At 59.5% G+C, this 19,104-nt stretch overlaps 1 protein-coding gene across 1 annotated transcript; it reads right to left on the bottom strand.

The window, feature by feature from the left end:
* Positions 1-658: 658 nt before the first annotated feature.
* On the bottom strand, positions 659-18,719 carry LOC141932311 (uncharacterized). The gene is made up of 18 exons (XM_074845709.1): positions 18,550-18,719; positions 18,093-18,200; positions 16,189-16,260; positions 15,652-15,723; positions 15,195-15,302; positions 13,291-13,362; positions 12,754-12,825; positions 12,297-12,404; positions 10,393-10,464; positions 9,856-9,927; positions 9,594-9,665; positions 9,395-9,502; positions 5,659-5,730; positions 5,122-5,193; positions 4,665-4,772; positions 3,969-4,076; positions 2,648-2,792; positions 659-1,655 (listed from the first exon to the last, which is right to left on the bottom strand). Exons 1-18 carry the CDS (start codon positions 18,650-18,652, stop codon positions 1,379-1,381), a joined length of 1,821 nt encoding a protein of 606 aa, XP_074701810.1. The 5' UTR covers positions 18,653-18,719; the 3' UTR covers positions 659-1,378.
* Between the last annotated feature and the right edge of the window lie 385 nt (positions 18,720-19,104).

The following is a 19,104-nucleotide window of genomic DNA, read 5'->3' as shown; positions in this document are numbered from 1 at the left end:
TATAGTGATACGTTATATTCCTGCGTTTAAAGTAATAATTGTGAGGGGGTGTGTGTGTGAGCTTGAGACGTACAAATAAGTACGAAGCGAGTGTGGAGTTCGGATCCGCGGTTCTGTTATCTTGTGAGAGGTGCAGCCAGAGAAGAACGAAGCGGCAGATTTGAGTGATTGTATATTATACTGTGAAGTGAGTAACCATGGCATCTAAGTTAACTCATTTGTTTAAGAGTAAAAGTGTGGGCAATTTGGCTGCAAATGATAAAATTCCGAAAAACTCCCCGTTAGGATGTTTATTGGCACACTGGGGAGATTTACATGAGGATTTACGAAAAAGTCAGATGATTGGATATTGTAATCATTGGTGGCCTTTGTATACACTGGAGAGTCAGGAGAAATGGCCTGTGCATGGGACATTGAATTATGACACCATCCTGCAGTTAATGCTGTTCTGCAGGAGGGAAGGAAAATGGAGTTGTTATAAGTAGATTTCTCAAATTGATGTGAGTCAGAGCCAATCAAAATTTCAATTGTTTATTTAGCAAGCGGCAACAAGCAAAACAGCGCTGGGCGGCCGGGGAGTCCTTGCTCCACCAACGGCGCGCGCTCACTTCCCGAGGGTCCGTCTTTTTTATATCCTCCGCCTTCCGGTATCGGGTCTCTCTGAGAGGTGTACCCTGTGTCTGCGCACTTTGCAGCTAGGGGGTCGCTCCATCCGGGTCTTCCTCACGTCACCAACTCCTTGTATTTCCTGCTTTCCTGAGAGTGGCTCACAAAGCTTTTGTTTATATCTTACAGAATATAGACACTACCCCCTTTTTTTTCTTCTTCTTCTCCCCTTTGTCTTTCTCCCCTTTGTCCTTCTTCCCTTTCTCCCTCTTTTCAGTCTTTTGCATAGTAGGAGTCCTTGCTTCAGCATTTCAACTTAGATAAGCACTTGCAGTCAGTTAGTCGTTACACAGTGTAATAGTTAAGATTAAGCTTAGGCCTACATAGTTTATGGAATAACATGTCACGAGCTCCCAGTATCTTTAATGGAATTTGATGAACAAACAGTTTACTGTCTATCACAGGAGTGAAGTACCATATGTAGATTTATTCTTTTATTTAAGACGAAGAATGGATTGGCAGGAAGAATGTAAGATAACTAGTAAAGATAATTTGGTAATGGCCATGACTTCTGATGATAAGAAGGTGAAAAAGTGTTGTTCTGAATGTACCCATGAAAAGGAGTGTTTAAAGAAAATAACTCCCAAAGAGGATGAAGGACCAGAGTTAGATATATCCCCTCTTAGGAGAGAAAGGATTCAAGAGCCAAGAGAACAGGGAACAGGTGGGGGAACCAGACAGTAGCGGAATAGAGGATGTGGGGGAAGGACCATCAGACATTGTAATGTATACCCCTATTTCTCGGAGAACTCAACAGCCAACACAAACAATTGCTCCCCTGCGGCAGGGAGTTGGAAATGTTGGGCCAGTATATGTGAAAGTGCCTTTTTCTGTCACAGACTTGATGGCTTGAAGGCAGGCAGCAGAGATATGTAGAGAAGATCCTGAACGGGTTGGCACCGTGGTAGAGTTGCTCCAGTGGACAGTCCGGCTGTTCAGGTGGGAGGGACGGTGCTGGTGGTTGGGATCCCGAAGTTTTGGTGAGGCACCTGCAGAGAGAGGAGACTGCTGAGGCCTGATTGAGGGCGGGTGCGAGGGTGTGGGGCAGCACTGGGCACCCCGTGGAGTGTGGGCACCCAGCTGCACACGGGAGCCGTGGGCACAGAGAGCTCTGTGCAGAAAATGGGGTGCCCCTCACCCCTCGGCTGGGGCTCTGCTGGCCTGCCCTGGGCTCATCTCCTCTCCGCCCTCACCATCCTGACCTGGCTGCTCTGCACGTGCCGGGAAGGAGACCTGACCCCAGCAGAGCGAGGGGACCAGAGCTGGGCACGGCCCTGCGGGGCCAGGAGAGCCTCCTGTTCTCCTGGCTCCTGGTGCTGCCAGAGACCAGCACGCGGCTCCCCTGCCCGTCCCTGCCCAGACAAGGGGCAGCCTCGGCTCTCAGGGAGGGGAGGGGCCCTCCATCCTCTCTTCAGAACACTTATCCAAAGAGATGCAGACCTCTGCACAGACAAAACCCCTGGGGGCCTGTGCTGAGAACACGCACGCTGGCAGCATTTGGGCGCAGATGGGACAGACCGACCCTCCTGCTCCAAAGCCAGGCTGAGAGCTGGGAAGGTTCATCATCACGGTCTGAGCTGCCGGGACACCTTGGCCGAGGGGAACATGTGGGGTTTACAGCTTCGCCTAACACGGTGATTTCCGCCGGGAGGTTCACTGGCAGGGAGATGTCACTATTGTGCTGCTCCCTTTCCATGGCAACGCCCTTCCTCACTGCTCTTCTTCCTGACCTTGCCCTGCCTACCTCTGTCACTGGGTCTGCTCTTGCTGGGGGAGGGTTGCTTTTAAGTAACACTTGCAACAGGAAGAAGGGGGTTCAGAAAATAGTGCCCATGAATTGAGAGGGCAGTTCCAACTTCTTGCAGCAGAAATCTCAGTAGAGTTTGGCCAGTGACTAACTCGGCACTCCAGAATACCCCACCTCTACATGCTTCACGGCTAATAGAACAGCCATCTGAGACAGAAGTTTGCCAACACTCACCGTTTTAACTTCATGCACACATGGACCACACAGAAGGAGATCACGGAAGCCAGAATGAGGCCCACACCACGCAGGGTGTCTTTTATGATGTGCGTCCAGGGATTTTTATGATCCGTGGCATTTGGTCTACTCTTGCCGTCCGTTCCTGGAGGAACAATTCTGTGCGTTAGTGTGTCCCGCACATGACTGGTCATCTCACAGGAGGTCTGACATGGCCAGGGCCAGTTCCTTCTCCCTTTGTCAGCAACTCTGAGCCAGTGACTGTCCTGGGGCTGTGATGTTTCCTTGGTTTCAGCAGAAGAAAGGCAACTCCCAAAGCCATTGCACATCAATGCACTCTGGAGCGTCCCTTTCTCCTCTCAGCTTTGCCTACACTCTGGGGTGGCCATAATTGAGTTTTCCCAGTGTCAGGGGTTCCTCCCCTTTCTTGGTCACCTTTCCCATCTGCGCACAATTCCTTTGGCGCTTGCCCACCGTCAGTCTCCGAGGCTTGCTAGTGCTGCTGCACGGAGGCTCCCTCTGGCCCTTTGGGACAAGTCGTCCCTCTGAACTGAAGTCATCGGGCCAGATGGAGAGCGTGTGGGGGAGCACAGCAATCGCCCCTTTGAGCGAGAGGGACAGAAAACATCCCTGCATCAGGGCGCGCCCCCCCAGCTCTCCCTCCCCAGCCCAGCACCCACAGCCCGAGGGGACAGACTCAGGCCCTCTTGGGAGAGGCCTGAGCCTCGCTCTCCCACTTCGCCTTTTCTCCAGTGTGGGTACTGCTCACGTGCCTCCAGTTTTCAGCACTGCCAAGAGTCAGAGAAAGGTAATGCCTCAGACAAAGGTCATGGCTCAGGCATAGAGGGTGCGGAAGGATGGGGCAGGTTCCCTCTAAGCCTGTGCCTGATCTGTCAGTGCACCCCTTTGGCCCTCAGGTCACAGCAGGGATCCCCCTCTGCTGTGCCTGGGGCCTCCAGGCACCCACAGCAAGCTCTGGGATGCAGGTGTTGCGGGAGGCCCATTTGATTAAGAGTCACATTTCCCACTGTCTGCTGAACGTGTCTGAGATGCTCTTGTTCCCCAACTGGCAAAGTCCTGAAATTCCTGTGATGGGCTGTGCTGGGAGGTGAGCGTCTTTCTGCATCCACAGAGGGTTACGAGTGTGTGTGTCTCTGGCAAAAAACTCCACCCCCCGGCTTCTTTTAAAACACTTGCTCTGCACTAACAGTTGTGGGTTGTGCTGCTGACAGGGTGTGCAGTAGCGGGCACTGGGGGCAGAGCCTGCAGACAGGGAGAGGTTTGGATGTATGACACTGGGAGAACAAAGGACAGCAATTACCTGCCACGCCCGTTGATTGCATTGCCCCTGTTCTTTCGTCAGAGGCTGGCGCTGCCTGGCTGCCTCCTTCCCGAAATGCCTCCTTCTCCACAGGTTCACCGTTCATCCCTTTAGAAAGAAAGAAGGTCAGATTAAGTCAAAGGAACTGTTCCCCTTCAGGAAGATGACGTCTTCCAAGGGCAGTACTTCCCAAAATACATTCACAATGCTAAGGATCTGAAGCTGGGGTTGCTCCGACCCTGGCCAGGGCAGACCTGCAGCCCTGGCAGTGTCTGCTGCTCTCAGCGGCCCCCAGCTGCCTGCGCACCCTCTGCGCTCTCCCCTCCGGGGACTGGCAGGGTGCTGCCCTCTCAGCACTGAGCAGCCATCAGAACCTCGGCAAGTCCCTCACCCACTCAAGGCGTGAGTCCCACCAGCTCCTGCCAGCTGGACACCACCGTCTGCCCAGAACAGCTCTGGCCCCAGTAAGGCTGTAACTGGGGCAGCAGCTGTTCCTGGGGCTCGGCTGGAACCCCAACTGCCACCAGAGACTCGACCATGTCTGCAGCTCGCCAGCGCCCACAAGGCCTGTAACTGAGTGTCACTGCAGTGAGGCTCTGAGCGGCCCCTTCCTACTGTGCAGGCTACGGCTTGTCCATCCACGCATCTAAAACCTCAGCTTGACAAGGCTTCTGCTTAACAGGGACAGACACCCACCGTGGGCTCGGGTGGTCCTGTGCAGTTCCTTCAGAATTCTCTGGACGACTTCTGAGGCCCACTGGGAGGGTTTTCCTGTTTCAGAGTTATACTTTGCTCTTTGAGGACCTGAATGGAAAGTCCAAAGTTAAATTTCTCACAAATACAATATTGAAAACAAGTGTGTCGTCTGTGGAGTCAGCCAAGAAAACTCGCCCCTGCGACGCCAGGGAAGTGCCAGCGCAGGATCCGGATGAGGAGCTGGAAAAGCCTTCCCTGTACCCACATCTGCAACCAAACACCCACGAGAATTTCCATCATACACCGTCATGACCGAGCAGCAGAACATACGAGCGGATCACGCAATGGCACGGCACACACAGTGCAGGTCCACGTTCTCAGAGCCGCGAGAGACGCCTCGCTCACATCTGGGCTTTGAGCCGGCGGCTCTCAGAGGAATTCAAAAGCCGTGACGTACCCGTGCCATCTCCCTGAGCGTCCCCCCTGGAACCCAGCTGGGAAACAGGATAGTGATCGCCTCCAGCCACGTCTGTGAACAGACAGAACAGAGAAGCTCCCATGAGCTATTTCAATACACCTCTGCAGGTCTGAACGGCCGCGAAGGCACTTCCAACACGGGAGTGCTCCGTGGCACTCATCCCCCCCCTCCATCAGGAGCGCTGTGCAGACAGGTACTGGGTGCCTGGAGCAGGAGGATCTAAAACAAGACATGCACGGAGGTGTTGGGAGAAAGGACTCCCTGGAGCTCGCACCAGCTCTAAACTCAACCCCAACAAGCCCACCGCTGGCCTTGCAGCAGGCACTGGAAGCAGCGCAGGGCCGGAGAGGCTGGCACAGACACCTTCGCAAGGCAGAGTGCTCACATCTCTGAGCCCAAGCCAGTCCCTCTCTGCCCCTCTTCTGCTCGGCTGAGCGTGGGCCAAGAGAGCGTTAACTGAAATTTCACAAGAACGGAATATTAAAACCTAAGTGCTCACTCATTCAGGGGACATACCTGTGCGATCGCCTCCAGGCCCCGAGACAAGATCCGGCCGAGCCGTTGGGTGGCCTTTGGCTTCGGACACAGCTGTAATCAAGCACATTCCCGTGAGAGGTTGTGAGCTCCTTTGCCACTGACCTGCAGTGACTGGAGGGGGTCAGGTGATGCCATGGGACCCAGACGTGGGTGGACATTTCCAGAGGTGCAGAGGGGCCGGGGTGACCTGTTAGCTGCACCTGGAGCCTTTCAAAATACTGTTTCCAGGCCCTGTGCAACAGCCCTCAAGGACCGGATGTATACATGTATGGCCCCTGGGCATTTCTTCCTGGGACACGTTTTCTGGGCAGAAAAGGCGCCCACGTGAAGACGTTATTGTTCACCTATCTGACGGAGAAGAGCCCAGTGACCAGGGAGAGGCTGCCCCAGCGCTGCCCCGTCTGTTCCCCGGGCTGTGGGCTGGGGCTGTGTGTCCCATGGTGACCCGGGCTGGCCTGGGGAGAGCGGGGAGAGCATTGCAGGGCTGGAGCAGGAATGCTCCTGTTTTCCCCAGTGGACACCTCCCCAGGAGGGACGTCCCCGAGGCTGAAAGCTGGGGTCCAGCCGGGGAACGGCAGAGACACAAACCCCCCGGACGTGGCTGTGCCCGGCCTGGGGAAGAAGTGCTCCCGAGGGCTATTGCCCGGCTGCTGCCGTGCTGCCGGGCCCTGACACGCAGACCGGGGCAAGGCTGCCCTGGGGCAGGTGGCACAGGGCCGGCTCCAGGGACACTTTCTCACTGCTGCTCCCAGTCCCACCGTCCACCTGGGAAAGGCCCCTGCAGCAAAGGCAGCCCCCTGCGCCTCCCTACAGGGCATCTGCCTCCCGCTGCCCGCGGAGCTGGACACAGCTCGCTCGGCCCAGCCCGGCCCTGTGGCTCTGCCAGCCCTGCCCCACCACGACCCCAGCCCCACTGTCAGCCCGAGGTGCAGTGGGTGCTGCCCCACGCTGCCTGCGCATCCTCTGCGCTCTCCCCTCTGGGGACTGGCAAGGTGCTGCCCTCTCAGCACTGAGCAGCAATCAGATCCTCGGCAAGTCCCTCACCCACTCAAGGCGGTGAGTCCCACCAGCTCCTGCCAGCTGGACACCACCGTCTGCCCAGAACAGCTCTGGCCCCAGTAAGGCTGTAACTGGGGCAGCAGCTGTTCCTGGGGCTCGGCTGGAACCCCAACTGCCACCAGAGACTCGACCATGTCTGCAGCTCGCCAGCGCCCACAAGGCCTGTAACTGAGTGTCACTGCAGTGAGGCTCTGAGCGGCCCCTTCCTACTGTGCAGGCTACGGCTTGTCCATCCACGCATCTAAAACCTCAGCTTGACAAGGCTTCTGCTTAACAGGGACAGACACCCACCGTGGGCTCGGGTGGTCCTGTGCAGCTCCTTCAGAATTCTCTGGACGACTTCTGAGGCCCACTGGGAGGGTTTTCCTGTTTCAGAGTTATACTTTGCTCTTTGAGGACCTGAATGGAAAGTCCAAAGTTAAATTTCTCACAAATACAATATTGAAAACAAGTGTGTCGTCTGTGGAGTCAGCCAAGAAAACTCGCCCCTGCGACGCCAGGGAAGTGCCAGCGCAGGATCCGGATGAGGAGCTGGAAAAGCCTTCCCTGTACCCACATCTGCAACCAAACACCCACGAGAATTTCCATCATACACCGTCATGACCGAGCAGCAGAACATACGAGCGGATCACGCAATGGCACGGCACACACAGTGCAGGTCCACGTTCTCAGAGCCGCGAGAGACGCCTCGCTCACATCTGGGCTTTGAGCTGGCGGCTCTCAGAGGAATTCAAAAGCCGTGACGTACCCGTGCCATCTCCCTGAGCGTCCCCCCTGGAACCCAGCTGGGAAACAGGATAGTGATCGCCTCCAGCCACGTCTGTGAACAGACAGAACAGAGAAGCTCCCATGAGCTATTTCAATACACCTCTGCAGGTCTGAACGGCCGCGAAGGCACTTCCAACACGGGAGTGCTCCGTGGCACTCATCCCCCCCCTCCATCAGGAGCGCTGTGCAGACAGGTACTGGGTGCCTGGAGCAGGAGGATCTAAAACAAGACATGCACGGAGGTGTTGGGAGAAAGGACTCCCTGGAGCTCGCACCAGCTCTAAACTCAACCCCAACAAGCCCACCGCTGGCCTTGCAGCAGGCACTGGAAGCAGCGCAGGGCCGGAGAGGCTGGCACAGACACCTTCGCAAGGCAGAGTGCTCACATCTCTGAGCCCAAGCCAGTCCCTCTCTGCCCCTCTTCTGCTCGGCTGAGCGTGGGCCAAGAGAGCGTTAACTGAAATTTCACAAGAACGGAATATTAAAACCTAAGTGCTCACTCATTCAGGGGACATACCTGTGCGATCGCCTCCAGGCCCCGAGACAAGATCCGGCCGAGCCGTCGGGTGGCCTTTGGCTTCGGACACAGCTGTAATCAAGCACATTCCCGTGAGAGGTTGTGAGCTCCTTTGCCACTGACCTGCAGTGACTGGAGGGGGTCAGGTGATGCCATGGGACCCAGACGTGGGTGGACATTTCCAGAGGTGCAGAGGGGCCGGGGTGACCTGTTAGCTGCACCTGGAGCCTTTCAAAATACTGTTTCCAGGCCCTGTGCAACAGCCCTCAAGGACCGGATGTATACATGTATGGCCCCTGGGCATTTCTTCCTGGGACACGTTTTCTGGGCAGAAAAGGCGCCCACGTGAAGACGTTATTGTTCACCTATCTGACGGAGAAGAGCCCAGTGACCAGGGAGAGGCTGCCCCAGCGCTGCCCCGTCTGTTCCCCGGGCTGTGGGCTGGGGCTGTGTGTCCCATGGTGACCCGGGCTGGCCTGGGGAGAGCGGGGAGAGCATTGCAGGGCTGGAGCAGGAATGCTCCTGTTTTCCCCAGTGGACACCTCCCCAGGAGGGACGTCCCCGAGGCTGAAAGCTGGGGTCCAGCCGGGGAACGGCAGAGACACAAACCCCCCGGACGTGGCTGTGCCCGGCCTGGGGAAGAAGTGCTCCCGAGGGCTATTGCCCGGCTGCTGCCGTGCTGCCGGGCCCTGACACGCAGACCGGGGCAAGGCTGCCCTGGGGCAGGTGGCACAGGGCCGGCTCCAGGGACACTTTCTCACTGCTGCTCCCAGTCCCACCGTCCACCTGGGAAAGGCCCCTGCAGCAAAGGCAGCCCCCTGCGCCTCCCTACAGGGCATCTGCCTCCCGCTGCCCGCGGAGCTGGACACAGCTCGCTCGGCCCAGCCCGGCCCTGTGGCTCTGCCAGCCCTGCCCCACCACGACCCCAGCCCCACTGTCAGCCCGAGGTGCAGTGGGTGCTGCCCCACGCTGCCTGCGCATCCTCTGCGCTCTCCCCTCTGGGGACTGGCAAGGTGCTGCCCTCTCAGCACTGAGCAGCAATCAGATCCTCGGCAAGTCCCTCACCCACTCAAGGCGGTGAGTCCCACCAGCTCCTGCCAGCTGGACACCACCGTCTGCCCAGAACAGCTCTGGCCCCAGTAAGGCTGTAACTGGGGCAGCAGCTGTTCCTGGGGCTCGGCTGGAACCCCAACTGCCACCAGAGACTCGACCATGTCTGCAGCTCGCCAGCGCCCACAAGGCCTGTAACTGAGTGTCACTGCAGTGAGGCTCTGAGCGGCCCCTTCCTACTGTGCAGGCTACGGCTTGTCCATCCACGCATCTAAAACCTCAGCTTGACAAGGCTTCTGCTTAACAGGGACAGACACCCACCGTGGGCTCGGGTGGTCCTGTGCAGCTCCTTCAGAATTCTCTGGACGACTTCTGAGGCCCACTGGGAGGGTTTTCCTGTTTCAGAGTTATACTTTGCTCTTTGAGGACCTGAATGGAAAGTCCAAAGTTAAATTTCTCACAAATACAATATTGAAAACAAGTGTGTCGTCTGTGGAGTCAGCCAAGACTGACTACTTACCCCTGCGACGCCAGGGAAGCGCCAGCGCAGGATCCGGATGAGGAGCTGGAAAAGCCTTCCCTGTACCCACATCTGCAACCAAACACCCACGAGAATTTCCATCATACACCGTCATGACCGAGCAGCAGAACATACGAGCGGATCACGCAATGGCACGGCACACACAGTGCAGGTCCACGTTCTCAGAGCCGCGAGAGACGCCTCGCTCACATCTGGGCTTTGAGCCGGCGGCTCTCAGAGGAATTCAAAAGCCGTGACGTACCCGTGCCATCTCCCTGAGCGTCCCCCCTGGAACCCAGCTGGGAAACAGGATAGTGATCGCCTCCAGCCACGTCTGTGAACAGACAGAACAGAGAAGCTCCCATGAGCTATTTCAATACACCTCTGCAGGTCTGAACGGCCGCGAAGGCACTTCCAACACGGGAGTGCTCCGTGGCACTCATCCCCCCCCTCCATCAGGAGCGCTGTGCAGACAGGTACTGGGTGCCTGGAGCAGGAGGATCTAAAACAAGACATGCACGGAGGTGTTGGGAGAAAGGACTCCCTGGAGCTCGCACCAGCTCTAAACTCAACCCCAACAAGCCCACCGCTGGCCTTGCAGCAGGCACTGGAAGCAGCGCAGGGCCGGAGAGGCTGGCACAGACACCTTCGCAAGGCAGAGTGCTCACATCTCTGAGCCCAAGCCAGTCCCTCTCTGCCCCTCTTCTGCTCGGCTGAGCGTGGGCCAAGAGAGCGTTAACTGAAATTTCACAAGAACGGAATATTAAAACCTAAGTGCTCACTCATTCAGGGGACATACCTGTGCGATCGCCTCCAGGCCCCGAGACAAGATCCGGCCGAGCCGTCGGGTGGCCGTTGGCTTCGGGCACAGCTGTAATCAAGCACATTCCCGTGAGAGGTTGTGAGCTCCTTTGCCACTGACCTGCAGTGACTGGAGGGGGTCAGGTGATGCCATGGGACCCAGACGTGGGTGGACATTTCCAGAGGTGCAGAGGGGCCGGGGTGACCTGTTAGCTGCACCTGGAGCCTTTCAAAATACTGTTTCCAGGCCCTGTGCAACAGCCCTCAAGGACCGGATGTATACATGTATGGCCCCTGGGCATTTCTTCCTGGGACACGTTTTCTGGGCAGAAAAGGCGCCCACGTGAAGACGTTATTGTTCACCTATCTGACGGAGAAGAGCCCAGTGACCAGGGAGAGGCTGCCCCAGCGCTGCCCCGTCTGTTCCCCGGGCTGTGGGCTGGGGCTGTGTGTCCCGTGGTGACCCGGGCTGGCCCGGGGAGAGCGGGGAGAGCGTTGCAGGGCTGGAGCAGGAATGCTCCTGTTTTCCCCAGTGGACACCTCCCCAGGAGGGACGTCCCCGAGGCTGAAAGCTGGGGTCCAGCCGGGGAACGGCAGAGACACAAACCCCCCGGACGTGGCTGTGCCCGGCCTGGGGAAGAAGTGCTCCCGAGGGCTATTGCCCGGCTGCTGCCGTGCTGCCGGGCCCTGACACGCAGACCGGGGCAAGGCTGCCCTGGGGCAGGCGGCACAGGGCCGGCTCCAGGGACACTTTCTCACTGCTGCTCCCAGTCCCACCGTCCACCCGGGAAAGGCCCCTGCAGCAAAGGCAGCCCCCTGCGCCTCCGTACAGGGCATCTGCCTCCCGCTGCCCGCGGAGCTGGACACAGCTCGCTCGGCCCAGCCCGGCCCTGCGGCTCTGCCGGCCCTGCCCCACCATGACCCCAGCCCTGCTGTCAGCCCGAGGTGCAGTGGGTGCTGCCCCACACTGCCAGGGCTGGGCGTTGGCCCTCATCTGCCCACCTACCTAATCCCCGCGCTTGCCATGGAGCAGCCCCGGCACCCTGGGCTCGCAGGGCCACTAGCAGCAGGACGAGGATCAGTGTGGGAGCCATGGTCCCCTTCACCTGCATGTGCACAGTGTTGCTGCTACTGCAGCTGCTGGCACATCTGATGTGTTGCCTGGCAACAGCACTACACACCCCGGCGTGGCACCGCAGGCCTCTGTGACCTCACAGTGCGGCCTCTCCCCTTCAGCCACGGCCCGGGGGAGGCGCTGCCCCGGGGCAGGTGGCACAGGGCCGGCTCCAGGGACACTTTCTCACTGCTGCTCCCAGTACCACCGTCCACCCGGAAAAGGCCCCCGCAGCGGAGGCAGCCCCCTGCGCCTCCGTTCAGGGCATCTGCCTCCTGCTGCCCACGGAGCTGGACACAGCTCGCTCGGCCCAGCCCGGCCCTGCGGTTCTGCCGGCCCTGCTCCACCACGACCCCAGCCCCGCTGTCAGCCCAAGGTGCAGCGGGTGCTGCCCCACGCTGCCTGCGCATCCTCTGCGCTCTCCCCTCTGGGGACTGGCAATGTGCTGCCCTCTCAGCACTGAGCAGCCATCAGCTCCTCACCCACTCAAGGCGGTGAGTCCCACCAGCTCCTGCCAGCTGGACACCACCGTCTGCCCAGAACAGCTCTGGCCCCAGTAAGGCTGTAACTGGGGCAGCAGCTGTTCCTGGGGCTCGGCTGGAACCCCAACTGCCACCAGAGACTCGACCATGTCTGCAGCTCGCCAGCGCCCACAAGGCCTGTAACTGAGTGTCACTGCAGTGAGGCTCTGAGCGGCCCCTTCCTACTGTGCAGGCTACGGCTTGTCCATCCACGCATCTAAAACCTCAGCTTGACAAGGCTTCTGCTTAACAGGGACAGACACCCACCGTGGGCTCGGGTGGTCCTGTCCAGCTCCTTCAGAATTCTCTGCATGACTTCTGAGGTCCACTGGGAGGGTTTTCCTGTTTGAGAGATGTACTTTGCTCTTTGAGGACCTGAATGGAAAGTCCAAAGTTAAATTTCTCACAAATACAATATTGAAAACAAGTGTGTCGTCTGTGGAGTCAGCCAAGAAAACTCGCCCCTGCGACGCCAGGGAAGTGCCAGCGCAGGATCCGGATGAGGAGCTGGAAAAGCCTTCCCTGTACCCACATCTGCAACCAAACACCCACGAGAATTTCCATCATACACCGTCATGACCGAGCAGCAGAACATACGAGCGGATCACGCAATGGCACGGCACACACAGTGCAGGTCCACGTTCTCAGAGCCGCGAGAGACGCCTCGCTCACATCTGGGCTTTGAGCCGGCGGCTCTCAGAGGAATTCAAAAGCCGTGACGTACCCGTGCCATCTCCCTGAGCGTCCCCCCTGGAACCCAGCTGGGAAACAGGATAGTGATCGCCTCCAGCCACGTCTGTGAACAGACAGAACAGAGAAGCTCCCATGAGCTATTTCAATACACCTCTGCAGGTCTGAACGGCCGTGAAGGCACTTCCAACACGGGAGTGCTCCGTGGCACTCATCCCCCCCCTCCATCAGGAGCGCTGTGCAGACAGGTACTGGGTGCCTGGAGCAGGAGGATCTAAAACAAGACATGCACGGAGGTGTTGGGAGAAAGGACTCCCTGGAGCTCGCACCAGCTCTAAACTCAACCCCAACAAGCCCACCGCTGGCCTTGCAGCAGGCACTGGAAGCAGCGCAGGGCCGGAGAGGCTGGCACAGACACCTTCGCAAGGCAGAGTGCTCACATCTCCGAGCCCAAGCCAGTCCCTCTCTGCCCCTCTTCTGCTCGGCTGAGCGTGGGCCAAGAGAGCGTTAACTGAAATTTCACAAGAACGGAATATTAAAACCTAAGTGCTCACTCATTCAGGGGACATACCTGTGCGATCGCCTCCAGGCCCCGAGACAAGATCCGGCCGAGCCGTCGGGTGGCCGTTGGCTTCGGGCACAGCTGTAATCAAGCACATTCCCGTGAGAGGTTGTGAGCTCCTTTGCCACTGACCTGCAGTGACTGGAGGGGGTCAGGTGATGCCATGGGACCCAGACGTGGGTGGACATTTCCAGAGGTGCAGAGGGGCCGGGGTGACCTGTTAGCTGCACCTGGAGCCTTTCAAAATACTGTTTCCAGGCCCTGTGCAACAGCCCTCAAGGACCGGATGTATACATGTATGGCCCCTGGGCATTTCTTCCTGGGACACGTTTTCTGGGCAGAAAAGGCGCCCACGTGAAGACGTTATTGTTCACCTATCTGACGGAGAAGAGCCCAGTGACCAGGGAGAGGCTGCCCCAGCGCTGCCCCGTCTGTTCCCCGGGCTGTGGGCTGGGGCTGTGTGTCCCGTGGTGACCCGGGCTGGCCCGGGGAGAGCGGGGAGAGCGTTGCAGGGCTGGAGCAGGAATGCTCCTGTTTTCCCCAGTGGACACCTCCCCAGGAGGGACGTCCCCGAGGCTGAAAGCTGGGGTCCAGCCGGGGAACGGCAGAGACACAAACCCCCCGGACGTGGCTGTGCCCGGCCTGGGGAAGAAGTGCTCCCGAGGGCTATTGCCCGGCTGCTGCCGTGCTGCCGGGCCCTGACACGCAGACCGGGGCAAGGCTGCCCTGGGGCAGGCGGCACAGGGCCGGCTCCAGGGACACTTTCTCACTGCTGCTCCCAGTCCCACCGTCCACCCGGGAAAGGCCCCTGCAGCAAAGGCAGCCCCCTGCGCCTCCGTACAGGGCATCTGCCTCCCGCTGCCCGCGGAGCTGGACACAGCTCGCTCGGCCCAGCCCGGCCCTGCGGCTCTGCCGGCCCTGCCCCACCATGACCCCAGCCCTGCTGTCAGCCCGAGGTGCAGTGGGTGCTGCCCCACACTGCCAGGGCTGGGCGTTGGCCCTCATCTGCCCACCTACCTAATCCCCGCGCTTGCCATGGAGCAGCCCCGGCACCCTGGGCTCGCAGGGCCACTAGCAGCAGGACGAGGATCAGTGTGGGAGCCATGGTCCCCTTCACCTGCATGTGCACAGTGTTGCTGCTACTGCAGCTGCTGGCACATCTGATGTGTTGCCTGGCAACAGCACTACACACCCCGGCGTGGCACCGCAGGCCTCTGTGACCTCACAGTGCGGCCTCTCCCCTTCAGCCACGGCCCGGGGGAGGCGCTGCCCCGGGGCAGGTGGCACAGGGCCGGCTCCAGGGACACTTTCTCACTGCTGCTCCCAGTACCACCGTCCACCCGGAAAAGGCCCCCGCAGCGGAGGCAGCCCCCTGCGCCTCCGTTCAGGGCATCTGCCTCCTGCTGCCCACGGAGCTGGACACAGCTCGCTCGGCCCAGCCCGGCCCTGCGGTTCTGCCGGCCCTGCTCCACCACGACCCCAGCCCCGCTGTCAGCCCAAGGTGCAGCGGGTGCTGCCCCACGCTGCCTGCGCATCCTCTGCGCTCTCCCCTCTGGGGACTGGCAATGTGCTGCCCTCTCAGCACTGAGCAGCCATCAGCTCCTCACCCACTCAAGGCGGTGAGTCCCACCAGCTCCTGCCAGCTGGACACCACCGTCTGCCCAGAACAGCTCTGGCCCCAGTAAGGCTGTAACTGGGGCAGCAGCTGTTCCTGGGGCTCGGCTGGAACCCCAACTGCCACCAGAGACTCGACCATGTCTGCAGCTCGCCAGCGCCCACAAGGCCTGTAACTGAGTGTCACTGCAGTGAGGCTCTGAGCGGCCCCTTCCTACTGTGCAGGCTACGGCTTGTCCATCCACGCATCTAAAACCTCAGCTTGACAAGGCTTCTGCTTAACAGGGACAGACACCCACCGTGGGCTCGGGTGGTCCTGTCCAGCTCCTTCAGAATTCTCTGCATGACTTCTGAGGTCCACTGGGAGGGTTTTCCTGTTTGAGAGATGTACTTTGCTCTTTGAGGACCTGAATGGAAAGTCCAAAGTTAAATTTCTCACAAATACAATATTGAAAACAAGTGTGTCGTCTGTGGAGTCAGCCAAGAAAACTCGCCCCTGCGACGCCAGGGAAGTGCCAGCGCAGGATCCGGATGAGGAGCTGGAAAAGCCTTCCCTGTACCCACATCTGCAACCAAACACCCACGAGAATTTCCATCATACACCGTCATGACCGAGCAGCAGAACATACGAGCGGATCACGCAATGGCACGGCACACACAGTGCAGGTCCACGTTCTCAGAGCCGCGAGAGACGCCTCGCTCACATCTGGGCTTTGAGCCGGCGGCTCTCAGAGGAATTCAAAAGCCGTGACGTACCCGTGCCATCTCCCTGAGCGTCCCCCCTGGAACCCAGCTGGGAAACAGGATAGTGATCGCCTCCAGCCACGTCTGTGAACAGACAGAACAGAGAAGCTCCCATGAGCTATTTCAATACACCTCTGCAGGTCTGAACGGCCGCGAAGGCACTTCCAACACGGGAGTGCTCCGTGGCACTCATCCCCCCCCTCCATCAGGAGCGCTGTGCAGACAGGTACTGGGTGCCTGGAGCAGGAGGATCTAAAACAAGACATGCACGGAGGTGTTGGGAGAAAGGACTCCCTGGAGCTCGCACCAGCTCTAAACTCAACCCCAACAAGCTCACCGCTGGCCTTGCAGCAGGCACTGGAAGCAGCGCAGGGCCGGAGAGGCTGGCACAGACACCTTCGCAAGGCAGAGTGCTCACATCTCCGAGCCCAAGCCAGTCCCTCTCTGCCCCTCTTCTGCTCGGCTGAGCGTGGGCCAAGAGAGCGTTAACTGAAATTTCACAAGAACGGAATATTAAAACCTAAGTGCTCACTCATTCAGGGGACATACCTGTGCGATCGCCTCCAGGCCCCGAGACAAGATCCGGCCGAGCCGTCGGGTGGCCGTTGGCTTCGGGCACAGCTGTAATCAAGCACATTCCCGTGAGAGGTTGTGAGCTCCTTTGCCACTGACCTGCAGTGACTGGAGGGGGTCAGGTGATGCCATGGGACCCAGACGTGGGTGGACATTTCCAGAGGTGCAGAGGGGCCGGGGTGACCTGTTAGCTGCACCTGGAGCCTTTCAAAATACTGTTTCCAGGCCCTGTGCAACAGCCCTCAAGGACCGGATGTATACATGTATGGCCCCTGGGCATTTCTTCCTGGGACACGTTTTCTGGGCAGAAAAGGCGCCCACGTGAAGACGTTATTGTTCACCTATCTGACGGAGAAGAGCCCAGTGACCAGGGAGAGGCTGCCCCAGCGCTGCCCCGTCTGTTCCCCGGGCTGTGGGCTGGGGCTGTGTGTCCCGTGGTGACCCGGGCTGGCCCGGGGAGAGCGGGGAGAGCGTTGCAGGGCTGGAGCAGGAATGCTCCTGTTTTCCCCTGTGGACACCTCCCCAGGAGGGACGTCCCCGAGGCTGAAAGCTGGGGTCCAGCCGGGGAACGGCAGAGACACAAACCCCCCGGACGTGGCTGTGCCCGGCCTGGGGAAGAAGTGCTCCCGAGGGCTATTGCCCGGCTGCTGCCGTGCTGCCGGGCCCTGACACGCAGACCGGGGCAAGGCTGCCCTGGGGCAGGCGGCACAGGGCCGGCTCCAGGGACACTTTCTCACTGCTGCTCCCAGTCCCACCGTCCACCCGGGAAAGGCCCCTGCAGCAAAGGCAGCCCCCTGCGCCTCCGTACAGGGCATCTGCCTCCCACTGCCCGCGGAGCTGGACACAGCTCGCTCGGCCCAGCCCGGCCCTGCGGCTCTGCCGGCCCTGCCCCACCATGACCCCAGCCCTGCTGTCAGCCCGAGGTGCAGTGGGTGCTGCCCCACACTGCCAGGGCTGGGCGTTGGCCCTCATCTGCCCACCTACCTAATCCCCGCGCTTGCCATGGAGCAGCCCCGGCACCCTGGGCTCGCAGGGCCACTAGCAGCAGGACGAGGATCAGTGTGGGAGCCATGGTCCCCTTCACCTGCATGTGCACAGTGTTGCTGCTACTGCAGCTGCTGGCACATCTGATGTGTTGCCTGGCAACAGCACTACACACCCCGGCGTGGCACCGCAGGCCTCTGTGACCTCACAGTGCGGCCTCTCCCCTTCAGCCACGGCCCGGGGGAGGCGCTGCCCCGGGGCAGGTGGCACAGGGCCGGCTCCAGGGACACTTTCTCACTGCTGCTCCCAGTACCACCGTCCACCCGGAAAAGGCCCCCGCAGCGGAGGCAGCCCCCTGCGCCTCCGTTCAGGGCATCTGCCTCCTGCTGCCCACGGAGCTGGACACAGCTCGCTCGGCCCAGCCCGGCCCTGCGGTTCTGCCGGCCCTGCTCCACCACGACCCCAGCCCCGCTGTCAGCCCAAGGTGCAGCGGGTGCTGCCCCACGCTGCCTGCGCATCCTCTGCGCTCTCCCCTCTGGGGACTGGCAATGTGCTGCCCTCTCAGCACTGAGCAGCCATCAGCTCCTCACCCACTCAAGGCGGTGAGTCCCACCAGCTCCTGCCAGCTGGACACCACCGTCTGCCCAGAACAGCTCTGGCCCCAGTAAGGCTGTAACTGGGGCAGCAGCTGTTCCTGGGGCTCGGCTGGAACCCCAACTGCCACCAGAGACTCGACCATGTCTGCAGCTCGCCAGCGCCCACAAGGCCTGTAACTGAGTGTCACTGCAGTGAGGCTCTGAGCGGCCCCTTCCTACTGTGCAGGCTACGGCTTGTCCATCCACGCATCTAAAACCTCAGCTTGACAAGGCTTCTGCTTAACAGGGACAGACACCCACCGTGGGCTCGGGTGGTCCTGTCCAGCTCCTTCAGAATTCTCTGCATGACTTCTGAGGTCCACTGGGAGGGTTTTCCTGTTTGAGAGATGTACTTTGCTCTTTGAGGACCTGAATGGAAAGTCCAAAGTTAAATTTCTCACAAATACAATATTGAAAACAAGTGTGTCGTCTGTGGAGTCAGCCAAGAAAACTCGCCCCTGCGACGCCAGGGAAGTGCCAGCGCAGGATCCGGATGAGGAGCTGGAAAAGCCTTCCCTGTACCCACATCTGCAACCAAACACCCACGAGAATTTCCATCATACACCGTCATGACCGAGCAGCAGAACATACGAGCGGATCACGCAATGGCACGGCACACACAGTGCAGGTCCACGTTCTCAGAGCCGCGAGAGACGCCTCGCTCACATCTGGGCTTTGAGCCGGCGGCTCTCAGAGGAATTCAAAAGCCGTGACGTACCCGTGCCATCTCCCTGAGCGTCCCCCCTGGAACCCAGCTGGGAAACAGGATAGTGATCGCCTCCAGCCACGTCTGTGAACAGACAGAACAGAGAAGCTCCCATGAGCTATTTCAATACACCTCTGCAGGTCTGAACGGCCGCGAAGGCACTTCCAACACGGGAGTGCTCCGTGGCACTCATCCCCCCCCTCCATCAGGAGCGCTGTGCAGACAGGTACTGGGTGCCTGGAGCAGGAGGATCTAAAACAAGACATGCACGGAGGTGTTGGGAGAAAGGACTCCCTGGAGCTCGCACCAGCTCTAAACTCAACCCCAACAAGCTCACCGCTGGCCTTGCAGCAGGCACTGGAAGCAGCGCAGGGCCGGAGAGGCTGGCACAGACACCTTCGCAAGGCAGAGTGCTCACATCTCCGAGCCCAAGCCAGTCCCTCTCTGCCCCTCTTCTGCTCGGCTGAGCGTGGGCCAAGAGAGCGTTAACTGAAATTTCACAAGAACGGAATATTAAAACCTAAGTGCTCACTCATTCAGGGGACATACCTGTGCGATCGCCTCCAG

This window comes from Strix aluco, chromosome 19 (assembly GCF_031877795.1).
Source record: "Strix aluco isolate bStrAlu1 chromosome 19, bStrAlu1.hap1, whole genome shotgun sequence".
Classification (NCBI taxonomy): Eukaryota; Metazoa; Chordata; class Aves; order Strigiformes; family Strigidae; genus Strix; species Strix aluco.
Note: the sequence above shows the minus strand (reverse complement) of the source record. Positions and strands in the feature narration are given on the sequence as shown.